This window comes from Sinocyclocheilus grahami, unplaced genomic scaffold, assembly GCF_001515645.1.
Source record: "Sinocyclocheilus grahami isolate Dianchi unplaced genomic scaffold, SAMN03320097.WGS_v1.1 scaffold356.1, whole genome shotgun sequence".
NCBI lineage: Eukaryota > Metazoa > Chordata > Actinopteri > Cypriniformes > Cyprinidae > Sinocyclocheilus > Sinocyclocheilus grahami.
In genome coordinates this window covers 1,183,702-1,202,865 of record NW_015505535.1, presented here as the reverse complement: position 1 = coordinate 1,202,865, position 19,164 = coordinate 1,183,702, and the positions used below count along the sequence as shown (strand labels likewise).

The window sequence follows — 19,164 nt, the reverse complement described above, 5'->3', positions numbered from 1 at the left end:
CAACAATCACATAAAAAAAATATACACTTTTTGATATACCATAAAAAAAAAAAAAAACAGGTAGCCCATCTGCATTAGGACATTTAGGCTATCCATCTACTAGTAGCCTACCACAATCTTATTAACAGTAGAAGTTATATCTTACTGTAGTCTTCAAATCTGGGTACTGTCTTTTTAAAATCAGAAAGGGAGTTTGGTCCCATCAGGCTAACGTGACAGTCACGACTCATGCAGCTGTAAGGTTTTCTTATTCTTTTGTTTTTACTTGCGATCTTTACAACACGCATTACATTACGTATTTCATGGCACACTCGTTTATGCGTATTTGGCGCCACCTATTGTTGTGGGTGTATTATTGACATGTCAAAGTCTAGACCCTGAATAGAAGACGACTGCGTTTTTTCAGATGTATTTCCAAGAAAAAAAAAAAGTCTTATATTCGGGTCAATACGGTAGTCTGTATCTAGTAGATTGTGAAAGAATGATTATCAGTACCACACACAGAGATATATAAATTCTACATTTATTTAAATGGGGGGAAAAAACTTCACTGGTATCGGATCGGTATCAGCCAATACCGAACCTTTAGGTATCGGTATCGGAGGCGAAAAAGGCGTATCGGAGCATCCCTAAATGTGACATACTGAAGCAGAGCATTATCCCCTCCCTTCGGAGACTGGGCCACAGGGCAGTATTCCAACATGATAATGACCCCAAACACACCTCCAAGACGACCACTGCCTTGCTAAAGAAGCTGAGGGTAAAGGTGATGGATTGGCCAAGCATGTCTCCAGACCTAAACCCTGGTCTCTAACATCCACCAGCTCCGTGATGTCGTCATGGAGGAGTGAAAGAGGACTCCAGTGGCAACCTGTGAAGCTCTGGTGAACTCCATGCCCAAGAGGGTTAAGGCAGTGCTGGAAAATAATGGTGGCCACACAAAATATTGACACTTTGGGTCCAGTTTGGACATTTTCACTTAGGGGTGTACTCACTTTTGTGGCCAGCAGTTTAGACATTAATGGCTGTGTTGAGTTATTTTGAGGGGACAGCAAATTTACACTGTTATACAAGCTGTACACTCACTACTTTACATTGTAGCAATGTGTCATTTCTTCAGTGTTGTCACATGAAAAGATATAATAAAATATTTACAAAAATGCGAGGGGTGTACTCACATCTGTGAGATACTGTGTGTATATATATATTTATACTGTGTGTGTGTGTATATATATATATATATATATATATAGGCCTATAATTTTGAAACGCAAATAATAAATCAGGCTCAAGCATCTATTAACAAACTTGCGTGTTTATTTTAGCACTTCCGTCAGTGAACACTCAGCCTGCTAAACACTTAAATGAATATCAAAGAAATAATACTATTAAACAAGTAGCCTAAATGAGAACGTTAAATACACCCCGTCTACCGGGCACGAGCTACACAACAAAATACTATAGAACTCATAATCAGTGATGCTACACTGGATGCGGCGTGACACGAAATGACAAATCCCCAACAGTAAACTGCCTCGTCCTGTTTATGAGGTACTGACACAAAGTTCAAATGTCCTGTGTAGACACTAGACAGACTCAACCTGTTGCAACGCGGCGGTGTCGTGTCCGGTGTAGACACGGTTGACTGTTCCGCCGCCAAGAAAGCGGGCGCGTTAACTCCTCGTCTGCACAAGCTCTCTTTGAAATGGGAATCGTTGCCACATTTCTTGTTAACATCTTCCATTTATCGCTGTCTCGTTTGTATTTGGCCAGTTTGGAGAAAGCCTCACCAAACCTGACCAGCCAGGTATTTGCGATCACAGGAACTTAGACACTCGTGGTTGGGTGACATGAATGGAAATGACTCCAGATCGGCGATGTAGTATTTGGTTTTCCAACAATGTCCATCACCTAACACAAAATTAATTTTCTGAATGCAAAATAAACTGTATTTTCATGAGCTTAAACCTGCCAATCTAAAGGAAACGCTGTGTATGGCGTTTTCAGGTAATTTGTGAATTAGGCTACCATTGACTTATTGTCTAAATAAAATTCGTATTATGTTTGTTATAGAGTGCGTGACGTCACGTGCACTATTGCCAGTGGCAGTACGGTGACGAGGTTGTCACGGTGACCGTCACAGCCTTGTTTGTCTGTATTCTGGTGAGGCACAATTAATACATTTGTTGTTTTTTGTGTGTGTGTTCTGTTACTCACTTCTGCAAATTGCATTCCTGTACGAACGGCAGATAAGCTGTTTATAGACAGCAGCAGGTTGGTGACCGGGTCTCTGTGTGTTTGTTCTCTCCACAGGTGAGGATGACGGCGTGTGGGAGAGCAGTCTGTCCTACGAATGTCGAACTCTTCTCTTCAAGGCCATTCACAACCTGCTGGAGCGCTGTCTGATGAACCGTAGTTTCGTGCGCATCGGAAAATGGTTTGTCAAACCCTACGAAAAGGACGAGAAGCCCATTAACAAGAGGTAAGACTACCATTTAATTCAGATGTTCTTTCATTTACTCACATTATCTTTAATGGATTTTATGTTATCTGTAAGGATAAGGATTAATTTGATCACAGCTTTAATGGAGCTTGCAATTTTTGCATCCTCCACTAAGGTACTTGCATTAGAGTAAAGCTTGTTTATGAAACTCAGGTTTCTATACGGAGTAAGATCTAGACCAGGTGGCCTCAAATCAACCACACTTCCTTCACAGTCTGACACCAAAACGTGAATATCATTGCTGTCAAAGCATATTTACATACTATCTCAGTGGGGATTTGTATACAGACCTGGTTGCTTATCCAGAGATTGGCTACTTGCGCTGCGGTGCAATAATAATAATAAAAAAATGTAGGGCTATGTATCAGCAAGAATCTGGTGATACGATACACATCACGATGCAGGGGTTGCGATACGATATGTTGCGATACATTGCAATTCTGTAAGCAAGGCGATATATTGGGATATTTCTTATATTAGCATTAGAGTAAAGCTTGTTTATGAAACTCAGGTTTCTATACGGAGTAAGATCTAGACCAGGTGGCCTCAAATCAACCACACTTCCTTCACAGTCTGACACCAAAACGTGAATATCATTGCTGTCAAAGCATATTTACATACTATCTCAGTGGGGATTTGTATACAGACCTGGTTGCTTATCCAGAGATTGGCTACTTGCGCTGCGGTGCAATAATAATAATAAAAAAAATGTAGGGCTATGTATCAGCAAGAATCTGGTGATACGATACACATCACGATGCAGGGGTTGCGATACGATATGTTGCGATACATTGCAATTCTGTAAGTAAGGCGATATATTGGGATATTTCTTATATTAGGAATAGGATAATTTTAGGAAAGCTGTCGTTAAGAACACTTCAAAATATGCACAAAAGTTATTAGGGATGTAACGATTACTGGTTTGATGATAAATCGTGATCAAATACCCCACGGTTAGTATTACCGTTTCATATTTTAATTATCACTATAACTGTATTCGATTACCGCGATTTGAACAACTGAGGATAAATAAATACTGTACTGCACAGGGCTCCAGTGTGCGTCCAAATGGGTGCATTTTGCGATAAATTTTTCTGCCGGTGCGACTAAATTTTGTGTGTGGTCGCACTGGCGTGACCATCGCATTGTTTAACTCATAAGTGCTGCATGTCTGTTGCATGTGAGAAACATCAAACGAAATCGCGCAACTCGTTTGAGCTGCGCAGCGCTTCGAGTGTAGAGCCTGGTTTATACTCGCCGTGTCAGGAGTGCGAAGCTGTGTGCAGCAAAAATGACGCGAATATTGAAACGATGGATGGGTTTCATGCTAAAGTAAAAGACCTCTTCTTAAACCAAAGGTGAACATGTTGGTATTCTTGTGGGACAAAAACATGCAAGCATTGCATGCAAGTTTAGTTTTACTTTTCTTTTTGTTTTAATTTTGAAAAGCTTGTTATCTTTGCTGTTTACCTCACGCTATGCTATGGAGGCTCTCTTTTTTTATTCATTTGATTCCTCAGTGTTTGCTAAACATTCTGTAATTTATTAGTCGGTATATAATACAGCATGTGGTGTATGCCATGCCTCGATCGTCTTATTAATTTTTGTTAATAAATGTTTTATAAGCTAGTTTGTCATTGTATCTTACTGTTTTATTGTTGTTATGCTTTTTAATTAAGAATAACAATGAATCCATCTTTTGTTTTAGTCTTAAAAAGTGAAAGGTGTGTAGATCAAAAAACGGTCCGAATTAGCATGCCCTGCTGTAAATTTTGACTGGTTGATGAAAAACAAGCTTATGTGGATTCTACACATTTAGTATTAGTTATGGAGCAGATAAATACATATAATCATTTATTAATCAATTATCATTTTGACTTGACCTTTTTCTTTATTTAAAAGCTGAAATGTGAGGTTTACCATTTATGAAATTTTCAAAGCTTTATTTGAACATTTACATTAGATATTTGAACATGCTATTAGATAAACTGTTGTCAGTCATGTTATCATTTAAAATCCGAACATCATTGGCATGTTATTATTTTAGTTATGCAAACAAAAACTAATTTTATTTGTTGTTTGTTGATTTTAAATGTAAAACTTGGTGAAATGATTTGTGTGTCAGTACTTTTTGAACATTTCCAGCACATTTGAACAATACCGTGATAATACTGATAACCGTGATCATTTTGGTCACTATAATCGTGACAAGAAATTCATACAGTTACATCCCTAAAAGGTATTTAACCAGAACAGAGTGGGATGCATTTAACTGCATTTGCATTAATTAGTCCCTGTAACATTCAACGGCATTGAACCACTTTTGTGCAAGGGGGAAAGTAAAGTGCTTGCAGGATTCTTTAGTTAAATTAAATGTATTAAATGGAAGCTGATATAAACGGACCATATATATTTTTAGACCCTGCTTTAAAGGTTCACAGTTTAAGTTGAAAATGGTTAACATGCAATGTCATAACATTTTGATCTGAACAAAATAATTACATCTGTTCAATATCAATGAAAAACAAAATGCTTGCAGGAAGAACATGAAGAAGAACATGAGCACACGTGAACACACACACACACACACACACACACACACACACGTGCGTGAGTGTCAGTCTGTGAATGCGGTGGAGAAAATTAAATGCAAATTCACTCCAAAAGTAAAAGTGCGCTTCATGACTTGCATCATATCAAAGTCTAGTTATGAACGTCAAGGATAAATGGTTTGTAGCTGTTTTAGTCATTTAAAACACATCCTCAATTATCTAATTATGTGCGGCTTGGATGCGGCGTCCGTCAAAAATAGACTAGGCACCCATCTTTAGCGAAGCAACGCGGAGAGACGCTTCTGAAATGTGCCGCAACACGGCTGCTATGAACACAAGTGTTGAATAGAGGGGCCACGATCAGCTCCGGTGGCCGTGGAACCATAATGTGCCGCAGACATGTATGTTCTTCGAATATTTGATGCTGGCATTGCACATTTTACACACCGCATGACTTTTGTCGGGATATAAACTCAAAACGAAACAACTGCCATGAATCCTGTATGATTTAAAAAAATATATAATATAAATATCGATATTGCGGTTTTTAGAATCGATACAGTATCGCCAAACAAAATATCGTGATATTCAAGTGTATCTATGTTTTCTTACACCCCTATTTAAATGCTGTTCTCAGGCTGCAATACGCTCTTGTGTGTTTATGTACATTAGCTTCTTGCAGGCGTGCAAGTGCTCTGTCTCCAGCGCTGGATTTCTGCCTGTCAGCATCTGTGCTCTTTGATAAGAAACTGAGACGATGTGTGTAGAGGTGGGAAAAAAAGAGCAGCTTGGCTTTTCTCTGCACTCTGCCACAGTTCTCTCCTCACAGAGTCATTTATTTGCGCTCTTCTCTTATCTTGCTCAAGGTCATTTATACACTCTATTAGCACAGCCAGACAGCTTTCAAGTAGGTTCAGAATTATTTTTTTTTCTTTTTGTCATGCTACAAATCACAGTAAAGGTTGAACATCTTCAAATGCAAAGCAAGACATGTATTTGAGACCTTGTTTAATACTGAAATTAATGTTTTAATCCTAGAGTCTTTGAATTTGAAGGATCAGAGGCTGTTTGTTAAACATGGTTAAAACACATATTCCTTTGAGATCTGTTAACAAGGGTCTAACTGTGAGTCTGTATGTTTTATAGCTCTGTCTGTCTGCAAATCACTGCGAAGTGACACAAAAAAGGAACAACAGTGTTTCCTCCTTCAGCTCACCCTCTGTCACTCACACACAGGCACTTTCCTTCCCTCCCTCTTTCTATTAGTAGTTTCCTTTAGTGTTGTGTGTTGAAGATTCAGCAGTCATAGTCAGTTTTTCAAATTTTCTAATATACTTGGGGTTTTTTTCTTCCCACAAGCATTTGAAACCAAATGATGGCCATGAGTCAACATGTGCTAACCGCGGCATACAGACTCATTAATTATTAATTGCATACTTGCATATTTACTGCATACTTTCAACTCTTTGTCCCTTTCTTCTATTGTAAACTGATAAAACGTATAGACTCCTTCTTACATTATCATTCAAATGTTTGGGGTCTGTAATGTTTTTAAAAATGTCCTATGCTTACCAAGGCTGCATTTATTTATTCAAAAATACAGTAAAAACAATAATATTGTGAAATATTACAATTGGTATGTTTTTCTATTTTAATGTTTTAAAATTGTATTTATTCCTGTGATGGCAAAGCTGAATTTTCAGCAAACATTAGTCCAGTCTTCAGTCTCACATGATCCTTCAGAAATCACTCTAATATGCTGATTTGGAGCTCAAAAACATTTCTTATTACTCTCAATGTTAAATATAGTTGTGCTGCAGCAATATGTTTTTGGAAATGACAATGTTTACCTATTGTAGATTCAGTCTTCCCAGCCTGGTGCAGGTCTACAATTTTGTTTCTGGTGTCCTTTGACAGCTCTTTGGTCTTGGCCATGGTGGAGTTTGGAGTGTGACTGTTTGAGGTTGTGGACAGGTGTCTTTTATACTGATAATGAGTTCAAACAGATGCCATTAATACAGGTAATGAGTGGAGGACAGAGGAGCCTCTTAAATAAGAAGTTACAGGTCTGTGAGAGCCAGAACTCTTGCTTGTTTGTAGGTGACCAAATACTTATTTTACCGAGGACTTTACCAATTAATTCTTTAAAAATCCTACAATGTGATTTTCTGGATTTTTTTTTCTCATTTTGTCTCTCATAGTTGAGGTATACCTATGATGAAAATTACAGGCCTCTCTCATCTTTTTAAGTGGGAGAACTTGCACAATTGGTGGCTGACTAAATACTTTTTTGCCCCACTGTATACTATATAATAGAAATGAAAGTAATGAGTAAACAAAAACATACTGACCACAAACGTTTGAACGATAGTGTACATTTAGGCATGACCCTTAATGTCAAAGCACCACATGATCTCGTGTCGAGAGTTTCTGCAGATTCCAACCACTGATCTGTGGTCAGCTTTAATTCATAACACCTAGTGTCTCATATTAGAAAAATCTGAATCCTCATTTTCTCATTAAGAGACCGACTGTGTGGTAAAACGTCTTAATGTGTGTAAGTGGTCGTTTTGTATGAGTTTTCTCTCCCTACATTCCTATGACAAGATAATATGAACTGAAGGGATCTGATTCTCAATCGGTGCTCACTGAGCCTGTTAAATAACAGACTCCGAGGCGGAGGAGCGGAGAACACGGTGTAGTAATGGGCTGTATGGTGATTAGCATTTCTGCCTGCTACACTGATTCCCAAAGCCTGCTTGCGTTTCTCTTAGTGCCAAATCCCTCAGCGATGGCTTGTGTGTTGAAGTCTTAAGCATGTGTGGTTTTTTTCCACCAAGGAGGTGTTTAATTTTGTCCCCGAAGAGCCACCGTAGCAGAACACACATGTGTCCCTTAGTGGATATCACCTGTCACAAATATGTCAGTGGGTTCCTGCGTGTCATAGAAACTCAAAACACCTCTGATTCCTCACAGGACTCCATTCATAAACTGGCAGGGCCATCTTAACGGAGCGGCTACAACTTATCCTTTTTGAAACTAGATGTTATAATCTTGTGATGCCTACATTAATTTGTAGCATTTTGTTTTGTTGAAGTTCAAAAGTTAGGGGAAAAAAGTAATACTTGTATTTAGCAAGGGCAATTAAGTTATTATAAGTTGTAATATTTCAGTGTTGTTGGTTTTACTGTATTTTTGATTAAATAAATGCAGGCTTAATGAGCAAAAGAGATGACTTTCAATATTTGTAAAACATCTTACCGACCCCAAACTTTTAAACAGTGGTGTAAATGTTTTATGATTGTTGTTTTTATGTTTTTAACCTCTGTGGACTGTTTAGATTAGGAAGGTGTGTTTAAGGAATGGAGCCGTACTCGCAGTGCAGACATACACTCTTGTGTTCTCTTTTGAGGGATTACCTTAGTAAACCTGTTAGACTTCAGGTCTGTGTTGTCCCCACCTTTGCTTGTCCTGACACCCGCCCTCTAGATCCTTCCGCACGGAAAACACAGACAGCCTCTGCAGCGCCGCTGGCTTCCTCTCCCTCTCTCTCTTTCGTTCCCTGCAGGTTTTGTAAGAATTTCAGCTCGTGAATAGACCCAAACCCTTCCTGTTCTGTTCTGCGCTGTGTTGTCTTGCGTATGAGCACACAGTGTCTTGTGGTTTCGCTATAATTAGAGGATCTGTGGGGAAGGGAGCTCGGAAGCCAGGCTCCGAGGAATGCCAGAGAGCTTGTTTTGTTGTATTAGATTTTTAAATTTATTTTGAAATGGTTAGCACACTCCAGCCATATGTAGATCTGTGTAGTTTATGTGTGTGTTTGTTGTAACTATGCTCAGTCACTAGGCGGTTCTCTCATTGGCTGGCTGTACTGTTACACGGCGCTGCTCTGTAACCAAACCCCAATGTGTTTTAGCTGCTTACATCATCCTTCATACAGGTCAGAGCTGTGATCGTGTGCTCTGTCTCTCTCTCTCTCTGTCTCTCTCTCTCTGTCTCTCTCTCTCTCTCTCTCTCTCTCTCTCTCTCTCTCTCTCTCTCTCTCTCTCTCTCTCTCATATGGTGGGTGTGTGAGCAGCAGATCTGTTACCATGGCTAATCCACAGATCCAGTGTGTTCTTTTATGGGCAGTGTTCACGGGGGAGCTGGGCGATGTGTGAGCCAGTGCAGAACATGATGCATCCCTTGCACGTCACTGCACATTACTCAACAATTATTGTGGTGTAGTGTCGCAGTCATACTGTAAAGGGAATTTAAGATGCATCTGTGATTTTTCTGTTTGTTTAGTAGGGTGGCGGAGGAGACAGACTGCAGCGCTGGATATAGCCATCAGGATACCTGTCTGCGTGAAACCGCACACATTTCTGCACATCTGTACACACCCACAGAAAACTCACGTAATAAAATCATGCTCTTGCGTAGGCACAAAAAATCATTTGCATGGGGAAATGCACGCACGGTCTCCCTTGACATGCACACCTATGACAAACTACAAGCTAGGATGCCTTTATAGGGGTTTGCACACAACTGTCACAAACACATTCACACACCAGCAGATGCAACATCTTTTCAGCGACTGGATTCTGCAGAGAACGAAGTGGCATGTGATCTGCTGCGTTTATCTATTATGAATGAACTTGCTGTAGCTATACTGCTAAAAGGATGAATTTGTCCACACCAGCTTTCTTTGTCTCGGTCACAACCAGGCCCATCTTTGCTCTCATGTGACGTCTATAATTTGCAAAGTTCTAAAAATCCAATCTCTCAATAAATGCATGTTCATTAGTGATGCACTAAAATGAAGATTCTGGATGCACGTGGCTGAAACTGAAACCAAAAATAAATTTTATATGAGAATCAATTAAGCAATCAAATGTATTTAATAATCAACACTCAAATAAAAAACATGTTGTACAAACATTTAAATTGAACAATGCAATTTTTGTCAAATTTTTAACATCAGAATTTTGTTTCTACTCCAATTTGTTTAAATGTAAACATTTAAATGGTGACTGTAGTTTTGTTTTCATGAAGTACATGAAGTAATGAAGACAAACTGGTTTTAATATAGTGCATATATTTAGTGTTTTTGGTCACACTTTATTTTAATCTCCAATTCTTGCCATTTACCACCAACTATGACTTTCTCCTCAAACTCCTAATTTGCTGCTTATTAATATTTAGTAAGGTAGTTGTTAAGTTTAGGTACTGGGTAGGATTAGGGATGTAGAATATGGTCATGCAGAATATGAGCTTTATACGCACTAATAAACGGCCAATATGTTAATAATAGGCATGCTAAAAAGCAACTAGTCAATAGTAAGAATTGGTCCCTATACTGAAGTGTTACCATTTTTTTCTTGTAGTTTTCTAGGCTGTTATGTGGACTACCTGTCACCAGATAGTTGTAAATTTTTTATGAAAAATTACAAACTCAAATTAAATAATAAATATGCATGGATGAATCATTCACAATAACATTTAGCATTTAGAAAATAGGGTGAATTTTCAATTCATGCTATCATACCAGTCAGAGTTTGGTGCTTTGTTTCACAAATTTTACTGTGTTTAAATACTTTAAATGTAATAAAACGGGGCCTTTTCTGTGTCATTGCAATTTGGATGGGAAACAAACAGTAGATCCAGTGTGTGTGTGTGTGCAGAATTGATTCATGCTGAAACTTCAAAGGCATGTCCAGATTATATCATTATTGTCTGATAACCATTTTTCTACCCATCAATCCTGGACCGGTTCAGATAAACTCACGCTATAGTAAATCTGGGCTGGTGTAAATCTGCCTCCTCTCCGCTGCTTTCTGAGCTCATTTCCACAAGACTGATGTGAGATTCCTGACATTCCAGAACTCCTACTCTCTCACTTCCCATTCCTGTTCTCCACTCTCACACACACACACACACACTTGCACACACTTACACAGTGGTTATAGATATTGGTCAATGCTAAAGTGTCAACTCCCTTTTTCCAATTTTATCAGTTTCCTCTCGCCTTTTTATTCTCTTCGGTTTCGTCGTCTCCTCAGATGTTCACTACACTACGGCCTTGACTGAAGCTCCTATCTTTGCTCTAAGGGAGTGTGTGTGTGCGTGCAGAGTGTCAGTTGTGGATAGATTTACAATCTGTGAAGATGTTCCAGGGTCTCCGGTCTGGCACCTCCCCTTATTTTCAAAATGCATGTTGATTAAAATAGTCCTTTTTCCTGTAAAGTTTAATTTTGAGGTTGAAAATTTATGGGCGGTGCATTGAGAAAGCCAGGGTGGAATGGCCTGCTTTAGAGGGGTGTGTTGGCTCAAGAAACATTATAGAGTAAATCTACATCAGCTTGAATGCAAAAGTCCAAAAAGAAAGAAAAATCAGTCTAGCTGTCAAATTTTTGTGGCTCAGAAATTACAGCTTTAAAAGCCAAATACAGTATTAGGGAGTGTTGGTATTGATTGATTGTTTTCTGTTTATTCGTTTTAAAAACAAATTTTGCATTAAAGTGTTCTTCAAAACCCATCTGTGTGCGGCTGTTGTGATAATCTTTGTAAAGATTGAGAGTCTCCAAGGCGTGCAGCCAATCAGGTCCTCTTTTAGTTCGAACGTTGGCTTTGTATTTAGTGAAAGCCTGTTACACAAGATCAATAAACATTTAATTAGCATAAGTGACTGTTGACTAACAAACGTTTTGTTTGAGAAAAGTCTCGCCGGGTTTGTTCAGCTGTTATGATGAGGCAAACAGCTAAAGCATGCAGAATACAAGCTCTAGTCATCGAGTCTAGAGGCTTTTTAAGGTCTCTTATTGACTCTAAGCGCTTGGTTTAAAGGCCACGCTTTATGAATGAGTGAGAGAAAGTCCTCTTCTGTGTGTATAAAGGCTTTGTTTGGAGGATCTTTGATGGATGCAGTAGACTGTGTATGTTTGTGTGTGTGTTAACTGCCATTGCTCTGTGGTCGACTGCTTTAATCTAAAGGTATTTCAGAGAGTCTCAGTTCTCTATTTGTGGTAAACACACTGCTGTTAGTAATGCACTTCAGTACTGTGGCTGACGTCTTCCAGGGCTTTGGTTTGGAGAGAGGGTGTGTAACGGCATGTTCTACAGTTGATCACCTGATCTTGCTACTGCTATTGGTCAGGTGATGGAAGACAGACAGTTTGTCATGTGGTTTAGAGACACATGTGGTGTTAAAGGGGTAGTTCGCTCAAAACTAAAAATGACACATGAAGAATAAATGACAGAATTTCTGATGTTTGTCCTGACTGTTACCACATCATTTCTCATTTAACATTAACAAACTGGTGATTTTTAGTGTTATTTATATACTATTACAGTATTTGTTAAAATTTGAATTAGCTTTGATTTTTTAGATTTTCTGTTTTAATTTTAAGTGAAGTTTTGTAGTCCCCCCCTCCAGTTTTCATAACACTAACACACTCATAAGACTGAAGCGGGATTCTTCCAGTAGCTCTTTGAGCGCTCAACTTGACAAGACCGTTAGATGCAAGACAATTAGATATAAAGTATTTTGGATGCTTTTCAGACGACTTGGCCGAGGGGCCACAGACACCACCTGTTTGTGTGCTGTGTGTAAAGTCGTTGAGATGTGAAGTGTGTTTGTGGGTTTTGTAGTAGGAGTTTGCTACACCCTGACCAGAGCCACTGCTTTTAGGAAGTCAGTAACAGCCCAATACTACAGCTGTAGAATGTTACCTCTCTTTTTCTCTTACTTTCTCATGCTGTTTTTCTCACCACAAGCTGTTCTTAATTTTGTTAATGCTCATTTCTTTAGTCTGGTTCTTTTTCCCTCTAAACCTCACAAATAGGTTCATGTTACCTATTTGTGACCTCTTGCCCTTTCTTTTCTTCCTTTCTTGCTTTTTAGCTGGAAATGCAATGGATTAGCTTGTGTCATCAGGAGTAGTGGTGTCCTGAGCTCTATTTTTGGCCTCTGTTTACTAGTGCGGGGACCATAAAACTGTTTTGCAGTTGCGTTTTTTATTAATAATGTACTGTTCAAAAGTTTCGGATTGGTATGATTTAAAAAAAATGTTTTTGGAAAAAGTATATGCTCAAGACTGCAATTATTTGATCAAATATATAGTAAAAGTAATATTGTGAAATATTATTGCAATTTAAAGTAACAACATTTTTTTTTATATTGGAATATGTTTTAGTTTATGTCTGTGATGCAAAGCTGAATTTTCAGCATCATTACTTCAGTCTTCAGTGTCACATGGTCCTTCAGAACTCATTCTAATATTCTGATTTGCTGCTCAGAAAAGTATGTCTTATCAATGTTAAAAATGGTTGTGCTTAATATTTTGTGGAAACCATGATGATTTAAGGTATTTTTTGATCGAAAAGTTCAAAAGAACAGCATTTCTTTGAAACATGAATCTTTTGTAACAATATAAATATCTTTATAGTCTATTTTCACCTATTAATTACCTCTCTGCTGAATAGGAGTGTTAATTTTTTTTTTTAAATACAGACCCTAAACTTTTTAATAATAGTGTATTTTTATTTGGCTATATTTTGCTTTGCTTATATGTGACAAACAGCACAGCTGAAGATGTGGCACAGGTCTTGTGGTGATGAATTGCGCAGGGATAAGGTGTCTTAAGTTGCGACAAGTGTTGCTCCCTTTACTTTCTCTTTTTAGGGTTTTTTATTTATTTATTTATTTTTTTTGGTGAGTGCTACTTTTGAATCCTGGTTTAGTGTGAACTCAGCCAGGGACAGTGGTTACAGGTCAAGGTTATTTTGAGTTAAAAATCTTCGTTTGTGTTCTACTGAAGAAACCGTCACCTACATCTTGGATGCCCTGGGGTAAGCAGATAAACATAAAATTTTCATTTTTGGGTGAACTATTCCATTAAGTTGCATAAGTTGTGATGAGTGTTGCTTTATTTTCTCTCTTCAGTTTTTTACTTTTATTTGTTGTTACTTTTGGACCCTGGTTTGGTGTGAACTCGGGGAGGAACAGTGGTTACAGGTCATGTTTTTGTTTTGGGGTTGGTCAGTGATGTACACACTGATTGCTCTGTCTGCCGCTGAATAGAGAACTTCAGGAGCATGCTGTTATTGAGCTCAGTGTGTGTGTGTGTGTGTAGACCATGTGATCAAATGTGATGGTGCAGCAGTATTTAGCTCGCCCAGAGAGCCTCCTTTTGTGTGCGTTGTTGTTGAGAAAGTTTAAGACCGGTGTGTGACTGAAATAACGAAGCAATGGTGTCAGACCGCAGTTGCGATACTATCTCTACAGGGGGCAGCCTGCTGTAAAACATTAGGCTATCGCTAGCAAAGTCCGAGAGCTGTAGAAATGCAAGGGGGTCAGTGTGGCGTGTTTACTCGGTTTAGATGTGACGTAGTTGCAAATCAGTGTCTGTCTCTGTGGGTTAGTGGCTGAACCTCTTCTATGGTTCTCTCACTCTCTAAATGCAGATGTTTGGCTAGTGTCCATACTGATGGCATGCTGCCTATACTTTGTTTTTGGAGAGACTTTCTTTGGGTTTATTACCGTCATTATAAAGCAGTTGGAGCAAATGACACTGTACAAAGCAAGTCTTTGTTATTCTTATCCCTAGATATAGTTTGTGTTCCTCCTTCAGTGCAAGTTGTTGTCATTTTAACATGTTCAGGGATAAAATCTGATTGCTTAGAAAATTAATAGCATACCTCTTCTCAACAAACCACATTATTTGAGGCGTCATTCACGTCCGTGGCACAAACTTTGTGTGATATGAAGTTTAATACTTAGGTTTAGGGGGCTTGTTCAGATGTCTAACCTTAAGTATGAGCAATAGTAAATGCGTAAATTGTCATAGTAAGCGTAATTAATTCATGCAGGGAATTTCACAAATGTTTCCTTTTAAAGCTTAATGCAATGACATTTCATGAAAATACAAGAGGGTTTTTCTGGTTTAGTAATTTTGCCAATAGACTAGTTTTGCTTTAAGTTGCTTTAATGCCTGCGATGATTCCAGATCAGCAGAGCAACTCTAATGCACCGTGGAACGAAGGATTTTAAGCACATATTAGGAAGCTGGTGTAGTTTGGACTGATTTTCACAGAGCTCAGGCTTTACAGAGCTCAGAGTGTGACTAATGTAGAAGAAGTGTTATTGTCCTGTTACATATATTAAAGGTCCTTATGCATATTCATGAGGAGAAGGGCCAAACACAGTGTAATCCTTGAGGTCAAAGAGCAGACACTTGCATCTCAATGGCATGTGATGTTTCTCACGCGTTTGAGATATTGACAGTACTGTTCTTAAATGAATTAAAATGAGTTAAAAATGAATCAGATTCTGTCTTAGGAATTTAATGATCTCATCAGATGGCGATTAAATGATTCACAAGAGTTCAGTGACTCTGATTATATGACTCATAAAGTATGTTAGAAATCCAGTCAGATGATCCATAGTTGTTGGGTCTTTATGATTAATCCATGTTTTTTTTTTCTTCTTTTTGAGGCACATGTGCTACTGTGTAACTTAAACACCTGTGTCTCCATCTCTCTTTCTCAGAGAACACCTGTCTTGCTCTTTCACGTTTTTCCTGCATGGAGACAGTAATGTGTGCACCAGCGTAGAGATCAACCAGCACCAGCCCGTGTACCACCTGAACGAGGAGCACCTGACACTGGCCCAGCAGGCCTCCAGCCCATTCCAAGGTGATACAACACACTTTTTTTGAAATGCTTTTAATATTTTTTTTTTTGCCTGTCTATCCCCTTCTTTTGCTTCTCCTTTGCCTCTTTCTCTTTCCAGCATTTCCTTTCTGATCAGAAAGATGAGGTTTATAATTAGGAAAGCCCAGTGGCATCCTGTCTGCCACTCTGTAGCTTGAAAAAATTAATAAAGTACAGAAATAGTGTTAGAGACCTATTCCTGTTTTAGGTGCTTGGGGAAGAGGAACGTGTTCTTCATTACCGGTAACATGAGCTGTGCTCAACGTACTAATGGTGATTTCAGCGAGATCTGCACATCCTTAAATCTTGAAAATGTTTAAACTAGGGCACAGAGATATGTAAAACTTTTAATCGGTAATCATGTTTTTTGTAATTTTTACTCCGATATTGTTTAGAATCATTTGTTAAAGGGGTCATATGACGTTGCTATAAAGAACATTGTTGTGTGTTTGGTGTAATGCAATGTTTATGTGGTTTAAGGTAAAAAAAACACTATTTTCCACACAATGTACATTATTGTTGATCCTCTATGCCCCGCCTTTCTGAAACGCGTCGATTTTTATAAAGCTCATCGTTCTGAAAAGCTGGGTGTACGCTGATTGGCCAGCTATCCAGTGCGTTGTGATTGGTTGAATACCTCAAGCGTGTGACGGAAATGTTACACCCCTTACCATACTGTGATGCCCTGTGTCCCGGCGCGACAAGACAAACACAATAAAACCCATTACAAACGAGGCATTTGTTGCATCCAGTGGGGACATAATTACTGATTATAATGACTTATACTGTCTTTTTACGCGTATTGCGCAGTGTAAACATAAAACCATGTCTGGAGAAACGACAAACAAGTGCTACTCTACACTGCTCAAAACCCGCGTTTGAATCGTCAGTGGCAAATTCTTTAAATATAAAAAACGTACTTACAGGCTGTGAGTCAGAAGCGCCAGACTGTCCTTGCAAAGTTGGAACTTGAAACACTTTATAGAAACAAGACACTGACATTGTAGGCTACTCTCACAGGAAACAGTCCTCATCCTCCGCAAAATGCGCTGCACACATCTGAATATTTGGGTTGAAGTGTTCTGGAACAGTGTTGTAAATACAACTTAACCACTGATTTCTAGTTGTGTCCACTTTTGGAAGGCCAAACAAAGTAGTTTCGCTTTCACAGCGTCACACACGGCGGGCTAGAGTGAGGAACGGCCGGCGGCCTAGAGTGAGCGACGGCCTAGAGTGAGGAATGGCCGGCGGGTTGGAGTGAGCGGAGGCCTTGAGAACGGTGCGGCCAGCGGGCTTGTGGCAACCACATGTGACGACCCCGGGCTGGACGACTCTTTGTCCATGGTGAAAGCCGATCCGGCGATCCACAGCGCGAAGTTGATGTATTTCCTCAGCGACCAGCACGGATCAGCTCTAGGCATGACGAAGCGGATATCATCCTCTTTTGGAAGGCCAAACAAAGTAGTTTCACTTTCACAACGAAACACCGTGTCTCCATGACATGGCAGCAGCGGCAACAACAATACTACAGTGAGAATAAAAGTTGCGCCGCCTTTCTTTGCATGAACATTTGGGCGGCGTTATGCAAATCTTCCCACATCGTGATGTAGACATGTGGGGGTGTGTTAGAACGAGCCGTTTTAGGTAGGCGTGGGGGAGACTTAACTTTTATAAAGAATATCTCTTTGGATTTGAGACTTTACAGATCTTCTTTACGCACCAAGAGCTTGTAACGCTCCAAAGAGAAAGGAAAAATTTAAATAGCATCATATGACTCCTTTAAATGGCTGTTGATATTGACATATGCAATAATAATAACCAAACCCTAGCCTAAACTGAAACAAAACTATATGATTTGAAGTTTTTATTTTTATTTAACAAAGTATTAAAGGGATAGTTCACCCAAAAATGAAAATTCTGCCATTAGTTACTCCCCCTCATGTTGTTCTGAACCTGTAAGACCTTCGTTCATCCTCGGAACACAAATTAAGATATTTTTGATGAAATCCGAGAGCTTTCTGTCCCTGCATAGACAGCAACTCAACTACCACATTCAAGGCCCAGAAAAGGTAGTAAGGACATTGTTAAAATAGTTCATGTAAAATCAGTGGTTCAACCTTAATTTTATGAAGCTACTAAATACATTTTGTGTGCAAAGAAAACAAAAATAACAACGTACTAATGTCGAATAGTAAAGCTTAGTGGGATTTCCAAAGGGCTGTTAGTGATGGTCATGTTAAGGAAGGCATTTTGCCATTTCTGATCACGTGTCCCTGGGTGGGAAATCCTTGCTCTTTAGGAGATTTTAGGCCTTTTTAAAGTCACCATAAAATCTAAACGAACAATTCTTATTTTCTCAATCATATTTCAAAATCTTCAGTCAAAAACAATAACTTCCATTCAACTCTCAACACCATCTCTTCTCTGATTTGTGTTGACTGGTGTGAGGGCTGGGCACTAAGGCTTCCCTCCAGCAGTTTGTCACTCACATGAGATCGCAGCAATTAGCAAACAACAACAATCCAGTCAATTCCTGATGGACAAAATCAAGTCCCACCCTCCTTTTTTCGTTTGGAAAGTCATTTCACTTGGATTTGTCACTATAGGGAGGAAAAGACGATCGCAATTTCCGTTTCATGCTGACTTTAAGACCTTACCTGGGATTTCAAAGCCCTGAGTTGCTCTTATGCACCCAAGAACTGTCAGTGGGAAATATTCCTTATAATTTTTATTTTGTGACTCTCACTTTTTAATGAAATTCATCCAGTATCATTAAATTTAGCTTGGCTGGAATGCTGTATTGACCAATCTACATCATCCACAGCCGTGCACTAGATCTAGATCTGCCAATGTTTTGCATAATTGAGATTGTTTGCAGTTCCTGCGAATTAACATTTTAAAAACGTAATTCATCCTTTTGATGGGGAAATAACCTTTGCAGTGCATCAGGAAAGTGTGATGTGTCAATTGGAACCAGCTGACCTTTTTCTCTCTCGCCCGCTCTCTCTCGATCTCTTTTGGTCTGCTGCTCACCGTTTCTGACAGTCTCGGATTAGTGAGCGTGCGAGTGTTGCAACTATGACCTCATAAAGAGCAGTGAGAGGGGTGTAATGAACTCATAGCTCACTTAACCGAGCAGAAGAGAGAGCGAGCGAGAGAGAGACTGGTAGTGCACAGATTGCTTGACAGAATAAATGTGAGGTGAACAGTGTGATATTGGAATACATTTGTTTGCCTGTTTGTCTGAAAATTGCTTTATATCTGTGTGATGCCCCCAATCAAATGCGGACCAGAGCAGCAGACCCCTCTCTAATGATGGCCAACGTTTGGATAACTCTTTAGTGGATTCAATGCTTCAAGCACCCCTGCCATGCAAATTCTGATCTTCTGCTTGACCACCTCTCTGAAGAGCTCAAC

At 39.2% G+C, this 19,164-nt stretch overlaps 1 protein-coding gene across 1 annotated transcript in view; it reads left to right on the top strand.

Annotated features, from left to right (window-relative positions):
* LOC107548827 (mediator of RNA polymerase II transcription subunit 13-like) overlaps positions 1 to 19,164 on the top strand; it is a 98,422-nt gene that overhangs the window by 49,741 nt on the left and 29,517 nt on the right. The window contains exons 3-4 of the mRNA XM_016229649.1: positions 2,314 to 2,482; positions 15,584 to 15,729. Coding sequence (XP_016085135.1) covers positions 2,314 to 2,482; positions 15,584 to 15,729 — 315 coding nt within the window. The remainder of the gene's footprint in view (positions 1 to 2,313; positions 2,483 to 15,583; positions 15,730 to 19,164) is intronic.